Source organism: Hypanus sabinus, chromosome 4, assembly GCF_030144855.1.
Source record: "Hypanus sabinus isolate sHypSab1 chromosome 4, sHypSab1.hap1, whole genome shotgun sequence".
In the NCBI taxonomy this organism is placed as follows: domain Eukaryota; kingdom Metazoa; phylum Chordata; class Chondrichthyes; order Myliobatiformes; family Dasyatidae; genus Hypanus; species Hypanus sabinus.
Genome location: NC_082709.1, coordinates 81,284,991 through 81,308,945, shown reverse-complemented (window position 1 = coordinate 81,308,945; position 23,955 = coordinate 81,284,991). Strand labels below are relative to the sequence as shown.

Genomic DNA, 23,955 nt, shown 5'->3' with positions numbered 1-23,955 from the left:
TCATTATTACTATTTATATCTGCATTTGCAGTTTGTTTACAGTTAACAGTTCTTGAAGTTTGCAGTTTAGCTACTGTTCTATAGATGTGCTGAGTGTGCCACAGAAAAAGAATCTCAGGGTTGTATCTGGTGACATGTATGTACTCTGATAATAATAATATTTACTTTGGACTTTGAATTGCTAGAAAACAGGGTCAATATGGATAAATATGTGATACTGGCACAGATAAAGTGGGTGAAAGAACCTGTTTCACTGCTGTGTGACTGCATAATTCTATGACCATGAGTATAAATTCAAAGTCATTAAATTGAAAGCACAATTAGTTTTCAAAAGGTGATAAATGGGATGGGTTTCTAGTTTAGATGTCAGATATTTTGAAAATTTAAAATGAAATTAGGCTAAGTAAATTAAAGTTAGACTCCACCTCCTGCTCATGGACATGTAAGATATAGCTGCCTTCTGTCCGCCTTTAATTTCTCCCTTTTACGACTTAAACTTTGAAATTTCAACTTTATTCAATCGGATCTGTAGAGCAACAGTTATAATTATGGCTACTTTAAGGGGCACCAGGCAAAATCTGGACCCAGCTAACAGAAAGTCTAAAAATGCTGACGAGTTCTTGGAAGAACCCTTTTGGGTGAAATCTCAAATCAGCAGTATCGGCACTGAAATAACTCAACTAAAAGAGAAATTTGAAGAAAAAATTGACTCTCTGAGCCTCGATCTTAAAGAAGTTAGTCGAAATGCGGCTGTCCTTCTCGTTTGGAAAAGGCTCAACAACGAATCGTGGATCTGGAAGCTCGGTTGCGTCAGAATAATATTGGAATTGTTGGATTAAAAGAGAAATCAGAATCTGCCGACACACTGGATTATTTTGCTAAAATGTTTCAGTCTTTATTTCCGGAGGTTTGTTCGCAACTCCCGGAGATTGAAGCAGCTCACAGAACCAGTGCTTTAAAACTTTTGGATGAAGGTAAAAACAAGCATATTGTTGTGCATTTTCTCCATTTTAGAGACAAAGATCACATTATTAAGCTTGCAAGAAAACAAAGGTTATTTCACTTTCAAGGTTCGGATATTTGCTTTTTTGAAGATTTTCCACACAAAATTGTTAAGTGTACTGCATTCACTCTGGTTATGAGATTAGCACATGGGGAGGAAGCTCTTTACATCGTTACAATACCCAGCCAAATTAAGGCTTTTTGATGATCCATCCAAAGCATTACATTTTATTAACTCTTTTTCTGACAAGTCCAATGACTAGTATGAAGCCTGAAGTTTGAATGATGTACAACAGTTTGATTGTCTCGTGGCATAAAGTGTTGAAATTGGAAGATTTGATGGTTATAGAAAGCCTTTACCTTAAAATGTATTTTTATCTCTGAAAAAGACTGGTTTGGATGGTTTTAACCTCAGAAGACATAACGGGAGAATTGTTGAAAGATTGCAGATAATTCTGAACCATCTAGAATTTTTTTTCTGCAGCATTTAAATGAACTAACCTTTTTTGCTCCCTATGCTTTTGTAAAGATTTTTTTAAAGTAATTACTTGGATTTTTTTACGTTTTAAAGATAGATTGGATAATTTAAAGATACTGATTGTTTTTCTTTTGTGCAAATATTTCAAGAATGGTTTTGGATGTGTTTTTCTTCCCTTATCTAATATTATGAAGGTTAATTCCTTTTTATTTGATTATGGTCTAATTGAAGTATGGAGGCGTATGCATCCTAGCGATAGAGAATACTCTTTTTACTCACATGTTCATAATGCATATTCGAGAATCGACTATTTTATAGTTGACCCTCGACTTTTATTTAATGTTCAGAAATGTGAGTATGATGTTATCTCTGATCATGCTCCTTTAAATTTAATATTTGAACTGAAAGATGTTGCTTCTACTAGACCATTTTGGTGTTTTCTAGAACACTTGTTACAATGTTCAGAATTTGTTGAGTTTATTGAAACTCAGATAAAAGTTTTTTCTCTAATAATACAGGAAACGTCTCAAAGTTAGTAATTTGGGATGCATTAAAAGCCTATTTACATGGTCAGATTACTTCATAGCTAAACTGAACAAACAAGAATAGAATTAGATAAAATCTCTAAACAAATTAAAGAATTAGATAACAATGCAATCTCTTAATGTTCTTTCATTTAAAAGAAAAGTAGAATTACAATCACAATATAATTTATTATTAACATATCCTATTGAAGGATATTTGCTTAAATTGAAAAGTCAATTTTATATTTTTGGGGATAAAAATAATAAGCTCTTAGCCTCCCAATTAAGAGCAGCTAGAGCTAAAAGGCATATTTTAAAGATTTGTAAAAATAATGGAGATATAACAAGTAACCATGAAGACATTAATGATATTTTTCAAGATTTTTATTCTGATCTTTATAGATCTCAATTTCCTGCAGATTCCTCCAAAATGAAGGCTTTTTTTAACATAAGATTTAAATTTCCTCAAATTTCTGATGAAGATCAACAAATGCTTGATACTCCAATTATTGAGCATGAAATTCAGAAAGCTATTTTATTAATGCAATCAGACAAAGCTCTTGGATTTGATGGTTATTCAGTAGGATTTTACAAAAATTTTGAAAGATTGCTTTCTCCCTATCTTTTAGAAATATTTTATGAATCCTTTGAGAAGGGTAGTTTACCTTCTTCCTTTTATGAAGCATCTATTTCCTTAATCCTTAAAGATAAAGATCCTACTGAATGTTCATCATATAGACTAGTGGTTGCCAACCTGTCGATCGCAATCGACTAGTCGATCTTTGAGACTTTCCCAGTTGATCCCAGGGGAAAAAAATTTTAAAAGAATACACAAATACTGTTGAGAGATTGTTTCCAGGTTGCGGGGTTTTAGTTTTGTTCTTTCTGTCCAGTGTGCATGCGTATAGCTCTCCCGCACTACTCAGTGTAATTCACTGGTCCCCAACAACCTGGCCGTAAGGAAACGCTGAGTTAGCTGCACTTTTTCCTCATGCTCTGTCAGCCCACTGTTGAACTTGAACCCACGCGAAGTCATCAGGTGACTAAATGCAGTGATACCCTTGCGCCAGGAATCACTGGTTGCCCTTGGGCGGCCGGTGGGAAGTGCCGTTGCTTCTGGCCTGGATCGCTGCCTCTTTAGCACACAGAATGTTCGTGGGGAACCCAGTGCTAAAATATTCGCAGATGACCTAATTCTGACTCAGTGTTTTGTGAGTACCAGAGCAGCTACCGCTCTGCGATCTACTGAAACAAACATTTGTCGGCTGATAGATCCTACAGGGTGGCGGGCGGATGCTCTGTCGCACTCCCTGCTTGGTTGACCGCGCTCTCCAGACAGTGACCACCGTGGCCCTGGTACGGGGATCTCTGGCTCTGACCTTGTCCTCTCACCCCACCCACCTGGCCAAGGTGTCTGGTGGCGGGCGGGCGGGAGGCTGAGTTTGGGCCCAGAGGCTGTCTAATGAGGCAATGTCTCAAAAGTGCTTCAGTACCCTGCGTCCAAGCACTCAGCACTTAAAGACGAACCCGCTGAGTTTTCTCAGCAGAAAAAACGTGAGCAAGCGGGACGGAAGCTGAGAGCCATGAAAACTAGAATAGACTGGACATAAGGAACCTGCTTGGAGTATCGCTGGCTGTATTCTGATCATGCTTAACACCCCCCCCCCATCAGCTGGTCCACAAGAATATTATCAATATTAAACCGGTCTGCATTGCAAAAAAAGGGTGGGTACCCCCGGGTGTTTATATATTATTCCTACTTTCGGGTTGTGGGGTTTTACTTCCGGTCTTTTCTGCCCTGGTGCGCATGTGTGTAACTAATTGATGTGGGGTCGATCTTACCTTTTACTGAGGCTGAGGTAGGGGATCTTGGGCTTTAAAAGGTTGGTGACCACTAATGTAGACCTATTTCACTATTAAATGTGGATGCAAAAATTCTCCCTAAGGTAATGGCTAACCGCTTGGAAAATATTTTAACTAAAATCATCTCTATGGATCAGACGGGCTTTATTAAAGGCTGTTACTCTTTCTCTAATGTTGGGAGATTGATGAATATTATATATTCACCAATATCTAAGCAACCTCAATGTGTTATCTCTCGACGCAGAAAAGGCATTTGATAGAGTTGAGTGGCCATATTTTTTTTAAGTATTAGAAAAATTTGGTTTTGGTAATAATTTTAATAGGTGGATTCAAATGATTTATAAGAACCCTATTGACACAGTTATTACTAATAATTTTAGGTCCTTTCCACTTTCTTGTGGCACTAGACAGGGGTGTCTATTAAGCCCTTTATTATTTAATCTTGTATTGGAGCCTTTGGCTATAACACTACATAAAGCTAAAAATATTTATGGTATCCCTTTGAATGGAACCATGCAAAAGATATCTCTTTATGCGGATGATCTTTTGGTGTTTGTTTCAAACCCTGAGGTATGAATTCCTAATCTTTTGGAAACACTAAAAAAAACTTTGGTAAATTCTCAGGATATAAACTTAACTTGAATAAAAGTGAATTGTTCCCATTAAATGCCCCTGTTTTTATATATAATGATAATCCTTTTAGAATTGTTAATACTTTTAAATATTTAGGTATTATAATTACTAAAAAAGATAAAGATCTTTATAAAGCTAATATAGTTCCTTTAATGGACTCCATGAAACAGTTATTTTCCAGATGGAATCCACTCACTCTTTCTTTAATAGGCATATCCATGCTGTGAAAATGATGATTTTACCTAGACTTTTTTAACTAAAAATTTTTCGATCATATTGACACGCTTATTTCTTCCTTTATTTGGAACAATAAAAGATGAATTAGTGAGTATCATTTACAAAAATCTAAAAAAGATGGTGGACTTGCACTTCCTAATTTAAGACTATTATTGGGCTGTTGGCACATGGCCTAGTGAGCAAGGCATCAGACTAGTAACCTGAAGGTCACTGGTTCGAGCCTCAGCTGAGGCAGCGTGTTTGTGTCCTTGAGCAAGGCACTTAAGAACAGGTTGCTCTGTGACATCACTGGTGCCAAGCTGCATGGGTCCTAGTGCCCTTCCCTTGGACAACATCAGTGGCGTGGAGAGGGCAACTGCCAGTCTCCCACACAACTCTGCCCAGGCCTGCACCCTGGAAACTGCAGGCGCAGATCCATGGTCTCTCGAGACCGACGGATGCCACCACCACCAATTGGGTTGTTAATATCAGACAATTATGTTTTTGACTATATTGGCTCGACAAGAGGCAAAGACCATTACGGGTTGATTTGGAACTAAAAGCTGTTAAACAATTTCATTTAACTTCAATATTAGGAGCTCCATTACCTCTACAACTCTCTAAAATTCCAAATTTAAATCTTTACCCTGTTATTAAACAGTCCTTACGGATTTGGTTTCAGTTTAGCAATATTTTTAATTTTAAACAATTTAAGTTGTCTTATTTTCTATATCGAAACTTTTTATTTAAACCTTCAATAACCGATCCCATTTTTCTCCTATGGAGAAATAAAGAGATCCGTTCTTTTACAGTTTTATTTTGTGATGGTCAATTGATGACTTTTGAAGAGTTAATTAATAAATATTCTCTCACTCGTACACATTTTCTGCAGTATCTTCTTACAACAATATTTATCCAAGTTTCCATATTTGCAAGAATCTGATTTGTTGGATACCGTTTTGAAGTTGAATCCTTTAGTGAGAGGTTCTATTAGCAGAATTTATAATTTACTTTTCTTACAAAAAGAGAACCTCTCACTAAAGATTAAATAAGATTGAGAGAGAAAACTTAATATGACCTTCGTTAATGAAGATTGGTTGCGAGTTTTGAAAAACATGAATTCTTCCTCTATATGTGCCAATCACTGTTTAATTCAGTTTAAAATTGTTCACCGTTATTATTTAACAAAGGAGAGACTAAAATATTCCCTAGTATAGATAACCATTGCGATAGGTGTAAAACTGAATTAGCTACTTTGTCACATATGTTCTGGTCATGTTCTTTATTAAAACCATTTTGGAAATCTTTATTTTCTACAATTTCTAAAGCTCTGAAAATTAATTTACAACCTAATAGATTGAATGTTCTATTTGGAATAGTTCCGCATCATATTCAGGGTATTTCATCTTCAGATCAATATGTAATTGCATTTGTTACATTATTGGCAAGATGGGCTATTTTATTAAAATGGAAAGATATTTCTGTCCCTACATTGATTGAATGGTTTTCTCAAGAAATGTTCTGTGTCAGTTTGGAAAAAATTAGAAGTAGAACTTCTGATCTCCAATTCGACTTTGAGAGAAGATGGGGCTCTTTTGGCAAATATTATCATTTAATTTGAATTTTTTTAATATGGTTTCCTTCCAATTTTATTTTATATAAATATGAATTGGCAGTTGATTTTTTTATATATAGAGGATGGTAAGACGTATTGCTCCAGGGATTGATTCCTAATGGGGTTTTTTTCTTGTAGTCAGTGAGTCTTTTTTTCGTAGTTAGATGGGGCTCTTTTTTTTTTCTTTCCCTTAAATAATTTTTTTTCATTTTTATATATTACGATCAGTTTTTATTTTCTTCAGCTTTATTAATTGTATATATATTAAATTGTTGAAGTTTTGTATCATCTTATAGCTGTAGAAGATTATGTACCAATAAAAAATTCTCAAACTGAAATGTAAATTAAAGTTTAAATCTTCATTTGTGTATGTATTTTGTACTTAAGATTGTTTCATGTTCAACCAAGCAGCCAGGTGAATGACAATGAGGTATGTCAAGCAGCCATTATGGACCTTGATTCTATATACATATTTTGTTTCACAGGAACGCATGTATTGGCAAAAGAAGGTAGAGCACATACAAAGCCTTGAACAGGGAGACACACACAAGGCAGATCTAGAACAAGCTCTTAAAGAGATTCATGCTGAACATGAACAGCTTGCTAAGAGAAATAAAGAGAATATGGACAAATATAAGCAAAAGGTATATTTGGATCATAACCATTGCAATGTTATTTTAAGATACTTTATGCAGTTTTTGGCTAACAGTAGTAGTAATACACTCCTTAGCAACCACAGCAACTGTTAAAATCGAAAGCTGCCGAGGAAAGAAGGGAAAAAGCAAGGGCTCATGACTTTCCTGCCTCATATGCTATGTTCTTATACCCGGTCCCTCACAAACGTTTCAAATCCACATTTACTTATCACGTATATGTCAAAACACAGTGAAATGCGTTATTTGTACTAACAACTAACACAACCTAAAGATGTGCTGAGGTCAGCCCACAAGTATTAACATGCATTCTGGCACCAATGTAGCATGCCCACATAACACAAAATAACACAAACAACAATAACAAACTTTTTAAATGTTATACTTTAGCAATGCAGTACCTATTTAATCCTGGCCTAGTTACAGGACAATTTACAGTTACTAATTAACCTACTAACCATTATTTCTTTGGACTGTGGAAGTAACCAGAGCACCCAGAGAAAACCCATACAGTTCATTGGGAGGACATACAAATATTTTTGGACAGCACCAGAATTGAACTCCAAACCCTGACTCCCTGAGCTGTAATAGTGTAGTGCTAACTGCTGCACTACTGTGGCACCCTGCACTGGAGGAACTCAGCAGGTCTGCTACACCTATGGGTCTCTTTGGTCTGAGACCCTTCATCAGGACTAGGAACGAAGGAAGAAGCCAGAATCTAGAGCGCAAAGCAAGTTTCTTTCCCACCTTCCCACCCAGTTACCCGTTAACTCAAACACATGGGTCTTCAAACCCAGGACAGGCAGTCTCTGCTCTTCAGTCCTTGGCCCTGGACACTCAGACTTGAGTTCTTTTGATGAAGTAAGATCACTAGTCACTCATATACTGCTCAAGCCAGAGGGAGGTTGTTTTGGTCATGTGTTCACCTTCCACCATAAGGTATTCATGGAGCTGGAATGCTGAGGGGTGCTTACACATGTGCATGGAAGGTCACTCCAGCCCCTGGTTCTTCATTTACTGCTCCTGATCTCTAATTCTCTCTCATCCTTGCCCTTAAAGGCTAACATGACCCTGACTCCCCACACTCTCTGTGTTCATACTGGTCCCTAGTCAGTATGAGCCACACTAGACTGCAGCTGCTGAAATTGAGAGCACAGAAGCAAACTACTGTGGGAACTGGTGTGGAGACAAAAGGATAGACAGTGTTTCAGGCCAAATCCCCACATCAGCACCCATTACATTGGCCAGACCTTTTCCTCCACAGATGCTGCTTGACTGCCAAGTCCCTCTGGTAATTTTCTGCCCTAGCCAATGGTAAGGTGAGGTCATACTTACTGTGAAAGAAATCCAAACTATACAATCAAACGCACACAGTTGAGTGGTTGTGTAAGTAGATTAATAACTAATCAGACAGTCAGAATGAGAAGCCAAAAACATTGATGCCCCAGGTAGCAAACCTAGTTTCATATTACAGTTACGAAGGTTTTCAGTCTGGAACGTCAACTGTTTATTCATTTCTATAGATGGTGCTTGATGTGCTGAGTTTCTCCAGAATTTTGTGTGTGTTGCTCTGGATTTCCAGCATCTTCAGAGTCTCTTGTGTTGATAAACAGTTGGCGATCTTTGTTTATGTTGTCATACATTGAATGCATTTTTCCAGGCAATGTCTAATTCACTTTTGTCACTCACAGTTTGAGGAGACCAGCACCAGGGCACTAGAGAATGCCAAGAAAGAACTGGAATGCTATCGTAAAGAAATGAATGAGCTGAAGTTAAAAGTAAGTGTGTTATCCGTTGTTATGTCACCTATATCCTACTGCAATTAGGTGGCTGAATTAAAGAAAATATTTTGGTAATTTGGTAGATTTTCTCTTTTTGACCTGGAATTTGGGTTCAGTAACAAACTGTATTACTGACCCCAAAGAAAGCTGCTTGCAATGAACTAGTGATGTTTGTGGTATGGGTTTCTCCACTCTCAGTCCACATGCAGGGTTCCAACCTAAAACATTGACAATTCTTTCCCTCCCACAGATGCTGCTTGTCCTGCTGAGTCTTCCAGCAGATTGTTTATTGCTCCAGATTCCAGCATCTGCAGTTTCATGCATCTCCCTTGATTATTAAGGAACCTAAAATGTTGACCTTTATGGTGAGGGAGAGTAGAAAAGCAGCAGGGAAATTTTTATTGATCTGTATGGGCTGCTGGTGAGAACACACCTGGAGCAATATATACAGTTTTGCTTTCCAAATATAAAGAAGCTTGTGCTAGCATTAAAAGCAGTACAGAGAAGGTTTACTGGGTTGATTCCTGGGATGAAGGATTAATGCATATTGGTCCTAAACCCTTTGGAGGAAAAGAGCGAGATGTGAACGTATTGAAATATGTAAGATTCTATTAGGAGTTTGTACATCCTCCCTGTGAATCATGTGGGTTTCCTGTCACAGTCCAAAGATGTTCCAGTTTAGTAGGTTAATTGGTCACTGTAAATTGTTCTGTGAATAAGTGGGTTGCTGGACAGTGTGGCTGTTCGGGCTAAAAGGGCATGTTCTGCACTATATCTCTAAATAAATTATTCTTATGGGGTTTGACAAAGTAAATACTGAAAAGACACTTCCTCTTGTGGTGTTTCTAAAGTAATAAGCAGGTCGTAAAATGGGATTAAAATTTTCTTTGTTTCAGTTATTTTGGAATTCCCAAACTGTGGAATTCCACAAAGAACTGTGGGGCTTTAGTCACTGAATATATTGAAGGCTGCATCTGAAAGGAAGCACAGTAATTGAGGGTTATAGGAACTGCTGGGGAAAATAGAGGTCCAAATCCAAATCATTGACCTTACTGAAAGGTGGAACAGATTTAGTGGGTCATAAGATCTACTGCTGTTCCTATTCCTCATGCTCTTCCTGTGTGTACATTAACTCTCATGTTTTCCAAGAATCAATCCTTCACTTTTTAATTCCTTACATGTTGCCCTTCAACAATATTGTGTGACTGCAATTATATTGATATTTTCACTGACAAACCCCAGTCCTATCTCAGCACCATCCTCCACTGTATGTATTTACAGCTGGAGATAGTGAGTAAAAATTAAGGCATATCTTTAGACTGTTGAAAACACCATTCTCTGATTATTGCTATATTTATCAGCAATGCTTTCAGTCAGCCTTAAAATATACCTCTTTGTTATCACTGACATGTGACATGAATTTGTTTGCAAAAACAAAAATCTATAAATCACAAAATTAAGTAATGCAACTGAAAAGTAACTTAAAAGTTTGTGTTCATGGGTCACTAGGAAATCTAATTGTAGAAGGAAAAAAGCTGTTCTTGAACTGTTCAGTTTTGGGTATTCAGGCTCCTGTATCTCCTCCCTAATGAGAAGGTTTAGAAGTACGGCACAGTGACAGGTCCTTCCAGCCAAACAATCCCACGGTGCCCCATTACCTCATGTGACCTACTAACCTGTACATCTTTGGAATATGGGAAGAGAATGGTGCAACCGGAAGAAACCTACACAGCCACAAAAACCTTACAGACGGCATCAGAATTGAATCTGTCACTGGCACCGCTATACTACCGTGTCACCCATTTGTCAGAATCACATCCTGAAACACAGTGAAAAGCCTGTCGCATACTGTTCTTTCTTTTTACAATATTTTTATTGAGAAGAAAAAAGATTTACAGAGTGCAACACATAGATACATCTCAACATAACTTGTGTGCATTCATATATTGTGATAAGATTGATCAAAATGTTATAGCATAACACAAAGGTATACCACTCTGTAATAAAAAAAATTAAAGATAGGTCATAAAAGAAATTTTTTTATATGTATAAAAAGTCAACCCCCTACCAACTACCAAAGAAAAAAGCTGATGGATGACAATGGATAATTAGAAAAAAAACATTCACTTAAGAAGAGAAGTTAAAAATATACATAAGTCTGTGCACAGTTAAACTTTATAAATTGGGAAAGTAATTTAGGAAAGGTCCCCAAATATCATAAAAAGATTGTTTCGAATTTAAGACTGAGCAGCGGATCTTTTCTAAATTTAAAGACGACATAATATCACGTAGCCATTGAAGATGTGTAGGAGAGGTAGACTCCTTCCATTTAAGCAAGGTTGCTCTTCTTGCTAAAAGAGAGGTAAAAACTAAAACCTGTAGGTTAGGAGTATTTAAAGTTACATCTTCATTTGCAATAATACCAAATAAGGCAGTAAGGGGATTTGGGTCAAATTGGACCCTAAAAAGTTGAGAGAAGGTATGAAATACTTCCCGCCAAAACTTTTCAATTGTAGGGCAAAACCAAAACATGAATTAAAGAGGCATCAGCAGAGTTGCATTTATTACAAAGTGGAGAAACATTCGGGTAAAAACTGGAGAGCTTCTGTTTAGAAATGTAAGCTCTATGAACCACTTTAAATTGTAGAAGAGAATGACAAGCACAGAAAGATGATTTATTAACCCGTATAAGAATTTTATTCCATCTATCATGAGAAATCTGAGCATACTGTTCATACAGATTAATTTATTACAGTGTATTGTGGTAGTACAAGGGAAATCAATCACAGAATGCAGAATAAACTGTTAGTTAGATATGATACAGTTCAGGTATCCATTAAAGGTGCAAGGTCATAATGAGGCAGAATATGAGGTCAAGAGTCCATCTTGGCATAATAGGGAACCATTCAGTAGTTTTATAACAGTTGAAGCTGTCCTTTTCCTGATGGTACGTGCTTTCAGGCTTTTATCTTCTGCCCAATGGGAGAGGGAAGAAGAGTGGCCTGTGTGGGTAATGCCTTTGAATATGCTGGCTGCTTTACAGAGGAAGCAAGAACTCTAGAGTGAGTTCATGGAGGGGTGACTGGATTCTGATGCACTGAGACGTATCCATAACTCTTTGCAGTTTCTTGTAGTCACATGCAGAGCGGTTGCCATACCAAGCTATATTTCCAGATAGGGTGCTTCTATGGGGCATTGATAAAAATTAACAGTCAATGGGAACATACCAAATTTCTTTAGCCTCCTGAGGAAATAGAAGCTCTCTTGGCCATGGTATCTACATGGGTGACAGGCTATTGGTGATGTTTGCTCCTTGGAACTCTCAACACCATTGATACAGACAAGAGCATGCCTTTCTAAAGTAAATGACCAGCTCTTTTATTTTGCTGACAGTAAGGGAAAGGTTGTTAACATGACACCATGTCACTAGGCTCTCTATCTTCTTTCTGTGACATTGTTATTTTAGATATGACTTGCTACGATGGTGGATAGTGTTAAAGCAGAATTTGGCTATGCAGTCGTGAGTGCACAGGTGAAGCATTATGGGATGCCATTTTTGAGGATGATCATGGTGGAGCTGTTGCTGTCTATTCATACTATTCTTGTAGTCTGTTGGTCAGATGTGAAGAATCCAGTTTCAGGAGAGATGTTGAACTCCCAGGGTCCAGAGTTTGGTGAGAAGTTTGCTTGGAAGTATAGTATTGAAGGTGGAGCTATAGTCAATAAACAGTCTAATGTATTTGTCTTTATTGTCCAAATGCCTCCGATTAGTGTAGGGCAGGGGTCGGCAACCTTTACCACTGAAAGAGCCATTTGGACCCATTTCCCACAGAAAAGAAAACACTGGGAGCCACAAAACCCGTTTGACATTTAAAATGAAATAACACTGCATACAATGTTTTTTTTTGCCTTTATGCTATGTATAAACAAACTATAATGTGTTGCATTTATGAAATCGATGAACCCCTGCAGGGAAAACAAAATTACATTTCTGCATGCAACAAAAACATTTTGAACTCCGAAAAAAAGACGTTGGGTTGAAGGTTACTTTTAAGTAAAATACTCAATGTCTATTTGAGTCCTTCTTGTATTTATGAAAAATGCTGAACTTAAATTGTCCTCCAGCAGCAAACCAAAAATAACATCAGTCAGCTGTCAACCTGAAAAATAAAAGGACTATTTCACTGAACAATGAAAAAATATGAATATACGTAAAATAATAGGCAATTAAAATATTTATCACACTTGGTTAATGGGATTTCTGCTCCTGGACCTCAGCGCACAGCATCTGCACATCAGGGCTGTATGACGTCACCTTCATCTTTACACAGGATCGCAAGCTGTCATTTGTGAGGCGTGCGTGATGTTTGTTTTTAATAAAGTTCATGTTGGAGAACACCTGCTCACATAACATATGTGGATCCAAAGATCGACAGGACTCCAAGCGCATACTTTTTAATGTTTACATAAATGTCGGGGATAGCATTCCATGTTTCGAACACAAGTTTGTCTGGTTTGGGGAGGTTTTCAGTATCACTCCATTTGTGATTCTGAGCAAGAATGGCCTTCTGACGGGCAACATCTTCAAGGTCTGCTGTCAAGCGTCTAAATTTTGGACACCCATATGTCTTTGTTGGCTATATCGGCCAGTTCTATCTCAAGATCAGGTTGACTCACACCTGCCAATGCAGTTGTATTCAGTAGGGATGGATCGATGCTTAGGGGAGTGACCAGGAAGGATAATGTGTTTTTTTTCCTCTCTGAACTCACAGGAGAGTTTCCCAAACGATGTTTGGATTGCGATGATTGTAGAATGTAAATACTCCGAATTTATCATGTCGTGAGCTTGTTTGAACTCTCTCAAATTGGGGAAGTGAGACAATGTGCCTTTCTGTAAATCTCTGGCAAGCACTGTCAACTTGCGCTCGAATGCCAAAACATCCTCCAACATGTGCAGGGCTGTGCGTCCTTTCCCCTGAAGAGCTGTGTTCAGCGTGTTCAGGTGCGCTGTCATGTCTACCATGAAGTGTAGCTTTTACAGGCACTCTGGCTGTTTCAGCTCAGGAAAGGTGAGCCCTTTGCTGCCCAGGAAAGTTTTCACTTCTTCCAGACACGCGACAAAGCGTTTCAGCACCTCCTCTCTTGACAGCCACCGGACTTTGTTGTGCAGCAGGAGATCAGAATATGCGCTTTCCAGCTCGTCCAGTAACAAACGGAATTGACGGTGATTTAAACTTTTTGCCATTATTTTATTGACAATCTGAATGACAACATCCATTACTTCTGTGCATTCCGGAGGAAATGTTTGAGCGCACAATGCCTCTTGGTGCAAGACGCAGTGAAAAGTCAGCAGCTTTCTGTCTAGTTACTTCTGCAGTAAAGCCACAAATCCCTTGTGCGCTCCTGTCATACTTGGTGCCCCATCAGTAGCTACTGACACCAGGTGGGTGGTCTTTATTCCTTTGGCTCTTAAACAATTCAAGACAGCCTCACAGACGTCTTCCCCCTGTGTTTGGCGTTTTAGAGGTATCAACTCAATCATTTCTTTCTGAGGCCCGGCAGAGTTTACATACCCACAGAACAGCGCTATTTGTTCAATATCACCTTTGTCTTTAGCCTCGTCACAGGCAATCGAGTAGGCCACAGCTGAATGGATGTCTTTAATTTGCTGTCTTGTGATGTCTTCTGCCATTTTTATGGTTCTGTCTTTGACAGTCTTTGCAGAGAGGGGCATATCCCTGATTTTCTGCACAATTTCACTCTTGTTTTTAAAGACTGTGAATAGATGTTCTGAAATCTTAATGAAAGATTCTTTCATATATTCACCATCTGTAAACTGCTTCCCGTGCCTGACTATTTCCTGAGCGGCAACAAAACTAGCGTACGTAGTTGATTTTCCAGATTTCATCCACTTCTTGAAATGATTTTTGCTCAGATCAACCTTCCGCATCAGTTCCGAAACGGCTTTTTTTCTCTTATCTCCATCCGGATATTTTTGAGCAAAGGCTGCGTGTTTATTCTGGAAATGTCTTGCGACTTTTAACTTTTTGTTGTTTTGCTAGTTTCTCATTGCATATTAAGCATACCGGTAAACCAGTCTCGTCAGCAGTGAAAGCAAATGAATCTGCCCATGTATCATTAAACGTTCTGTTTTCTTCAGTCACTTTTCTTTTTTTAGAATTCTCCATAGTTAGCCTACCTTGGATCGAAAAATTAAAGAAATCGCACACTGGCGGGTGTCAGGCATTGGCAGTGGTGACATATTAATAGCGACAAAAATCACATTTTATTTAGATTGTACAAGATCACCATAATCTTCAAATTTAGAATTACATTTCAAAAACTAACAAACTAACATAAAATACATTTTAATTAAATACTCATCATTTATTTTCCAAAGCCACAGGGAGCCGCAGCACAGAGATGAAAGAGCCACGGGTTGCCGACCCCTGGTGTAGGGCAAGGGAAATGGCATCACTGTAGACCTGTTTCAGTGATAGGTGAATTGCAGTGGGTCAGGTTGCCTTGGAGGCTAAAGTTAATGCATGCCACGTCCAGCCTCTTGAAGCATTTCATAATGGTGGATGTCAGGGTCAGTAGGCAGTAGTCATTAAGGCACGTTAACCTTGTTTTTCTTGGGTACGGGGATGATAGTGGCGCTAAAACAGGAGGGAACCACAGGTTGAAGGGGGACTCTCTCCAGTTGATCTGCACAGGATCTAAGGACATGGCCAGGGACAGTGTCTGATCCAGATGATTCCTGTGGGCTCACTCTTTGGAAGACTGATCTAATGTTTGCAATCTTGACAACCTTGGGTGGATGGTGACTTACCAATCCCTGTCTGTCAAAACGTGCATAGAATGCATTAAGGTCACCAGGAGGAGAAGCGCAATTGTTAGTGATGATGCTTATTGCAGAACTAAGCCTGCCATAACTGACCGCTGGCCTGATATGCTGCAGACCTAGACCAGTAAGGAATGAAACATCTGCATTGTCTTTTTTGGTATACATACCTCAGCACACTTGCTGATGCATCTGTGATGGTGGTGATGTTCTCATCTAGGCCAGTAGTTGAATCTTTGAAATTAGACCAGTCTACTGATTCAGCCTACGTGTAGAAGCTCATCTACTTCCTCACACCAGCACTCTAGGGCTTTCTGTACTGGATTCTACTGTTTCAAGATCTGTTTGTATGCAGGAGGCATAGCATGGTGGTCCCATTTACTGAAAGGTCTCTTTGGATCCCAGGCTCCCTTACTTTCTGAAGGAGCCTTGCATGGGGAACCTTATCAAATGCCTTACTGAAATCCATATACATTACATCCACTGCTCTTACCTTCATCAATATGTTTTATTACTTCCATGCACTTACTCTGTAAAAACAAAACTTCCTCTTGCATCTCCCCATACTTTCCTCCAATCACTTAAAAGTATGCCCTCTTGTATTAGCCATTGCCAGCCTGTGGAACAAGTCTCTGGCTGTCCACTCTATATATGCCTCTTAATCATCTTATCCTCTGTCAAATTCAGAATAAGGTGGATGAACTCATGGCATTATTAAAAATTGGTCTGTATGAAGTTGTGGGCATCACTGAGTCATGGCTGAAATAAGGTCATAATTGGGAGTTTAACATCAAAGGATATACTTTATCAAAAGTACAGGCAGGAAGGTATAGGCAGTGGTGTGGCTCTATTGGTTAGAGATGAATTGCTTTTTTAGGAGGAGGTGACTGGGTAAGAATGTTGAATCCTTGTAGTGCTAAAAAACTGCAAAGGTTAAAAAAACATTATGGGAATCATATATAGGCTTCCGAATCGTAGCCAAGATGTGGAGTTGAGATTGCAAAGGGAGCTGGAAAAGGCATGTAATAGGGTAATTGTAATGGTGATTGTATGCAAGGAGATTGGGAAAATCAGGTTGGTGTCGGATGGCAAGAGGGAGTTTGTTGAATGCCTACGAGATGGCTTTTTGGAACAGCTTGTGCTCGAGCCTATTAGGAGAAAGGCTATCTTAGATTGGGTGTTGTGTAATAACCCAGATTTTATTAGCTTAACATAAAGGAAGCTTTAGGAGGCAGTGATCATAGCATGCAGGATTGAAATCATACAGCAATTTGAGAGGGAGAAGCATAAGTAACGTATATTGGTATCGCAATGGAATGAAAGGAATTATACAAACATGAGAGAGGAGCTTGCCCAGGTGGATTGGAGAGGGATACTGGTGGAGATGTCGGAAGAAAAGAGGTGGCTGAAGTTTCTGGGAGTAGTTCATAAGGCATAGGATAGATATGTCCCACAGAAGAGTTCTCAAATGGCAGGGGTAAGCAACCATGGCTGACAAGGGAAGTTAAGGACTGCATGAAAGCCAAGGAAAAGGCATATAAGGTAGAAAAAGTGAGTTGGAAGTTGGATGATTGGGAAGCTTTTAAAATCCAACAAAAGGCAATTAAAAAGCTATAAGAAGGGAAAAGATGAAATGAGAGCAAACTAGCTGATAATATAAAGCAGTACAGGTAGTCTCCGAGTTACGAACGTCTGACTTAAGAACTCAAGAAGGAGAACACTGTCCACCACTTTTAGTCAGATCACAACACCATCTGCCATTTTAAGTTGTTGCCATTGACACTGTTGAGTGTGTAACTTTGTATTTGGCTTAAATTTTTCTTAGCATGATTCACCCTGACCCTGACCCGTCCCCCTTTCCATTCGGCTGGTGGCACAGTCAGATCAGCGTGGGGCTTGAGAACGGAGGTTCCTGAGTTCAATCCAGTGCCAGACCGCTTCCGAGCGCACTCTCTATCCATGCTGGGTTGATGTTGAGCTTGCAACTCGACCTTGTTTTAAAAAAAACACTGCCACAGCCAGTTTAAATTCCCACGTGGAATATTGTGGAGGATCAAATACCCAAACCCAGCACAGCCCCCACTTGTCCCATTTAACCTGTACCTGTCTTAGTGTGGTGGACTTTAGGACTTGGGGAATTTGTGCGGTGGTCCTTAGGACCCAGTGGAGTTCGGTAGCTGCCACCTGCTGTGTTTCTGTTCCGTTGACGGGAAGCGATCACAATTGAAAATAAAGTGGAAATAATAAAGCGATTGGAAAGAGGTGAAACGTCATCGGTCATTTGAAAAGCGTTAGGCTACAGTTGGTCAACAATTGGAACAATTTTAAAGGATAAAGTGAGAATAATGGAGCATGTGAAAGGCCCTGCTCCGATGAAAGCTACAATTATTACTAAGCAACGCAGTGGTTTAATTATTGGAATACATACATTTCTTGTGTTTTATATGCATAGAAAGGTAAAATATATGCTATATACTAAGACAAGCATTTGACTAACTGACACTAATTAATACTGGATGTATTTGTTCTGACTTACGTACAAATCCAACTTAAAAACTGACTCGGGAACGGAACTCATTCATAACCCAGGGACTGCCTGTACACTAAACATCTTTTCAGTTATATAAGGAATAAAAGGGAGGTGAGAGTTGATGTTGGACCACTGGAAAATGATGCTGGTGGGGTAGTAGTGGCAGATGAACTTTGAAGTATTTTGTGGAAGACACTAGCTGTATGCCAGAGGCCTGTAAGTGTCAGGAAGTAGGAGTGAGTGCTTTCACTATTACAAAGGAAAATGTGCAAAGCAAACTCAAAAGGTTTTAAGGTGGATAAATCACCTGGACCAAATGGACCACATTCCAGAGTTCTGAAGGAGATTGCTGAAGAGATAACAGATGCATTGGTCATGATCTTTAAAGAATCACCTGATTCTGCCATGGTCTTGGAGGACTGGAAAATTGCACATGTCATTCCACTCTATAAGAAGCGAGGAAGATAAAAAGAGTGGAAATGATGGGCCAATTAGCCTAACCTCAGTGATTAGGAAAGTGTTGGAGTCCATTACTAAGGATGAGATTTCTGGGTACTTGGAGACTAATGATAAAATAAGTCAAAGTCAGCATGGCTTCTGTAAAGGGAAAACTTGCTTGACAAATCTGTTAGAATTATTCAAGGAAGTAACAAGCAGGGTGGATGAAGGAGAGACAGTGGGATATCACTTAGATTTTCAGAAGGCATTTGATAAGATGCCTCACATGAGACTGTTTAATAAGATAAAATCCTGTGGCATTACAGGAAATGTTATGGCATGGATAGAGGTATGGCTGATGGACAGTAGACAGCAAGTGGAAATAAAGGGGGCCTTTTCCTGGTTGGCTGCCAGTGAAGAGTGGTGTTCTTCAGGGGTCAGTATTGAGACCACTTCTTTTCACATTGTTTGTCAGTGATTTAAATAGTGGAATTGATGGCTTTGTGGCAAAGTTTGCAGATGATACAAAGATACATGGAGGGGTAGGTAGTGCTGAGGAAGCAATGCGATTGCAATAGGACCTAGACAAATTGGAAGAATGGGCAAAAAAAGTGGCAGATGGAATACAGTGTTGGGAAATGTATGATAATGCACTTTGGTAAAAGGGACAATAATGCAGACTATTATCTAAATGGAGAGAAAATTCAAATGCCATAGGTGCAAAAGGACTTGGGAGTCCTTGTGCAAGATTCCAGGAAGGTTAATTCACAGGTTGAGTCTGGTAAAGAAGGCAAATGCAATGTTGGCATTTATTTTAAGGGGAATAGAAAAGCAAGGAGGTAATGTGCATTGTCATTGGAGAGAGTCAAGAGGAGGTTCACAAGGATTCCAGAAATGGAAGAGTTAACATAAGAGGAATATTTGGCAGCTTTGGGCTTGTACTCACTGAAACTTAGAAGAATGCAGGTGATCTCATTGAAGCATACCGAATTATGAAAGAAAAAGATAAAGTGGATGCGAAGAGAATGTTTCCTCTGGTGGGGGTATCCAGAATAAAGGGCACAGCCTCAAAATTGAGGGACGACCTTTTAGAAGATAAGTAAGGAGGAATTTTTTAGTCAAAGAGTGGTGAGTTGTGGAATGCTGTGCCACAGACTGGTGGAGGCCAGGTTTGTGGGTATATTCAAAGCAAAAGTTGATAGATTCCTGATTGGTCAGGGCATCAAAGGGTATGATGAGAGAGCAGGTGTACAGGGTTGAATGACATCCAGGATCAGCTGTGATGAAATGGCGGAGCTGACATGCTGGAATGAGTGGCCTAATTCTACTCCTGCATCATGGTCTAAATCTGCTCTTGTCCTTCTGCATTCCAAAGAGAAAAGCCCTAGGTTACACAAACTTTCCTCATCAGGGATGTTGAAACCTAGGAATTTGTAGTCGCTCTCCCTTTCTACTGCTGATTCCTTGATGAAAACAGAGACATAGAGAAGTACAGCACTGGAACAGGCCCTTTGGCCCATCGAGTCCATTCCAAAACCATTTATACTGCCTACTCCCAATGACCTGCACAGGGACCATTACCCTCCATATCCCTACTATCCATGTACCTATCCAAACTTCTCTTAAATGTTGACATTGAGCTCACATGGATCACTTATGCTGGCAACTCATTCCACACTCTCACAACCCTCTGAATGAAGTTTCCCTTCATGTTCCTCTAAACTTCTCACCTTCCACCCTTAAGCCATGACTTCTGGCTGTAGCCTCACCCAACTTCAGTGGAAAAAGCCCGCTTGCATTTACTCAGTCTATACCCCTCATGATTTTGTATATCTCTATCAAATCTCTCACTCTTCTATGTTCCAAAGAATACAGTCTTAACCTGTTCAATCTTTCCTTATACAGTCGACTCTCCTTATCTGTGAATCGAGAAAACCCAGAAGTGCTCTTCTAGGACTTGTTAGAGCATGTACAGACTTGTTTTTCTTGTCATTATTCCCTAAACAATGCAGTATAACAACTATTTTACATAGCATTTACATTGTATTAGGTATTATAAGTAATCTAGAGATGATTTGAAGTATACGGGAGGATGTGCGTGGGTTATCGTGGATCGGGATCGAAAAAAAATTGGAAGTTCTCTACTTAGTAAGTCGGAACAGGTACATCCGCTATTATTTAGCATCAGTTAGTCAAACGTTTGTCTTAGTATATAGTATATATTTTACCTTTCTATGCATATAAAACACTTCAGAATGTATGTTTGAGCGCCAGGCTCGGGAGCCAGTGACAGACCACTTTCGAGTGCGCTCTCCATCCGTGCCAGGTTGATATGGAGGATCAAAAACTCAAAACCCCAAAACCCAATAATTAAACCACTGCGTTGCTTAGTAATGATTGTAGCTTTCATTGGGGCAGGGCCTTTCTCACTTTATTCTTTAAAATTGTTCTGATTGTTGACCGATGGAGGCTAATGTTTTTACAATAACCGATGGAGTTTCACCTTTTTCTGATCGCTTTATTTCCACTTTATTTTCAATCGTGATTATGATTATTTTCGTAAACAGAAACACTGCGGATTCAGAGCTCCACTGCCGGGTCCTAATATCCACTGCAATGAGACAGGCTAAATAAGGTCTGGGGTTCTGCTGGGCCCTAAGATCCACCTCATTGAGAAAGGTTGAATAAGGGACTTGAGCATCCACGTTTTTTTTTGGTATCTGCGAGGGGTCCTGGAACCAATCCCTCGCGGATAAGGAGGGCTGACTGTAATTGAGGTCCTCCAGTCTGGGCAACATCCTTGTAAATTTCCTCTGACTCTTTCAAACTTGTTTACATCTTTCCTGTAGATAGGTGACCAAAACTGCACACAAGATTCCAAATCAGGACTCACCAATGTCGTGTACAACTTCAACATAATTTCTCATCTTTTGAATTGATTTATGAAGGCGAATGTGCCAGAAGCTTTCTTTATGACCCCATCTTCCTGTGATGCTACTTTCAACGAGTTATGTACCTGTATTCCCAGATCTCTTTGTTCTACCATACTCCTCAGTGCCCTACCATTCCCTGGGTAAGACCTACCCTGGTTGATCCTACCAAACTCCAAAACTTTGCACTTGTCTGCTTTCTGCCAGTGTGAAGTCACATTCAGTTCCTTGATCTTACAGATACTGACTGAGAGGTGTTTGTTGACAAAAGATTTGGTCATCTGCCATAATTTTTTATTCAAGATTGTTTTATGTCATTTCCTGTACACAAACATAAAGGAGAATGAAACTATTGTTATCCTAGATCCGATGCAGCACAAAATCCACAAGAATAAAGAATACATTAAATAAAAATGCTTAAGACAGCTTGTATACAATGATTGAATGTCCATAAAGTGACACTAGGTTATACATAAGATGACTGACAGGAAATGAAGTGGTAGGGGAGTTAGTGGGTGGAGGTGTTGATCAGCCTTCTTGTTTGGGGAAACTAACTGTGTTTGATCTGCTGGTCCTGGTGTGGATGCTACATAGCCTCTTCCTTAGCAGGAGTTGACAAACAGTCCATGAACAGGGTGGGTGGGGATCCTTCATGATGTTACTGGCCCTTTTCTATCACCTTGCTGTATACATGTCCTTGATGATGGGTAGGCTGGTCTTGCAGTTTTGACTACCTGTTGTAGAACCTTCCTGTATGCCACAGTGCAGTTTCTGTACCAAGCTGTGATGCAGTTTGTAGATACTATACTTCATACCTGCAGAATGACATGAGCACAGATGTGAATAGTCCAACTCTCTTCAGTCTCCTCAGAAAGCGGAGGCAGTGATGAACTTCATGTAATAGAAATTTTGTTTTATAGTGTTCCTCTAAAGAATCCTAGATATTTTTCTTGGCTATTTTAAATGGACACTATATAAATATAAGGCATTCTTGGTCCCAAGGTCTTCATTTTGTCTTAAGTTCTACTCAACCGGTCATCTATATTTCTTTTTGTCAATAGTATTCAATTATTTTTTTTCTGTAAAGATTAAGATATAGCATAGATTTTAACCTGTGTAACATGGTTACAACTGTTAAATATGAAGTTATTTTCTTAAAAGGATGAACTAATGAAGAACTCACTGTTAGAAAAGGACAAAGATATATTCAGACAGAGAGAATGCAGTAAGGTATTGGAGAAAAGGATTGTCCGTCACACAAACGAATATCAGGAACTATTAAATGTAAAGACACAGCTTGAACAAGAGATTGTCACTTACAAAAATTTACTGGGTCAAGTAGAACGGAAAGCAAGGTCAGTATTATCCATAGCAGATTTAGGAAATTGCATTATTTGGAATTTATTTCATTATTTTGAAGCAGTGAAAATGGTCTCTGTAATCTGAAACAAACATACGGAACACATCAGAAACTGCTGAACAGACCAGCTAGTGATATTTTGAATTTCTTTATGCTAGAGATTTGTTCAGACTGAACCAATGAGTATGTAAGGCATGGGAGCAGAATTAAGCCATTCAGCTCATCAAGTTTCCTCTGCTGTCCCATCAGGGCCCATCCTCCAGCCTTCTCCCCATAAACTTACAAATCAAAACCTATGAACCTCCACTTTAAATATACCCGATGACTTGGCCTCCACAGCCGTCTGTGGCAATGAATGCAATAGATTCATTACCCTGCAGCTAGATTCATGACTGAGACAGGGATTTTGGACTACAGTTAACCCCTAGTTAATAGGAACAAGCAGGAAAGTGGAGTTAAAGGCCAAAATTTAGTCAGTGTGGTGATCTCACTGAACAGTGAGGCAGGCTCAAGGGCAATATGACCTTTTCCTACTCCAATAGACGAGACAAAAGTTTCCTTCGAAGAAGCCCTGAGTCCATGGGGTTTACAGAAAATCTCCAGTGACTGATTATTTGTGATGTGTGGAAACTGATTAATCGAATAACGTCATTTATTGGTTAATATTTTTGTTGAAAACTGTGGACCTTTAAAGATGCAAGTAAATTCCAGTTGCAGTGCTCTACAGCAGTGTAATGGTTAATGTAATGCTATTACAGCACGAGTGATCAGTGTTCAATTCCACTGCTGTCTGTAAGGTGTTTGTACATTCTGTCCATGAGTGTGGGTTTCCTCTGGGTGCTCTGGTTTCCTTCCACATTCCAAAGATATACCGGTGAGGATTAATAAGTTATGGGCATATAGTTTTGGTGCTGGAAGCATGGCAACATTTGCGAGCTGGCCCCAGCACATCCTCAGACTGTTGGTTGCTGATGCAAACATTTGCTAACTGTTGGCTGGAGAAGTAATGATGGGGACAAGGAGATGGCAGATGAACTAAATGAGGCAATCAGTCTTCACTGTGGAATACACTAGCAGTGTGCCAGGTG

The 23,955-nt window shown here is 39.2% G+C and overlaps 1 protein-coding gene across 1 annotated transcript in view; it reads left to right on the top strand.

The window, feature by feature from the left end:
* LOC132392939 (glial fibrillary acidic protein-like) overlaps window positions 1–23,955 on the top strand; it is a 66,209-nt gene that overhangs the window by 39,014 nt on the left and 3,240 nt on the right. Inside the window, exons 4-6 of the mRNA XM_059967533.1 lie at window positions 6,817–6,975; window positions 8,676–8,762; window positions 22,669–22,862. Of these exons, the coding sequence (XP_059823516.1) occupies window positions 6,817–6,975; window positions 8,676–8,762; window positions 22,669–22,862 (440 nt within the window). The remainder of the gene's footprint in view (window positions 1–6,816; window positions 6,976–8,675; window positions 8,763–22,668; window positions 22,863–23,955) is intronic.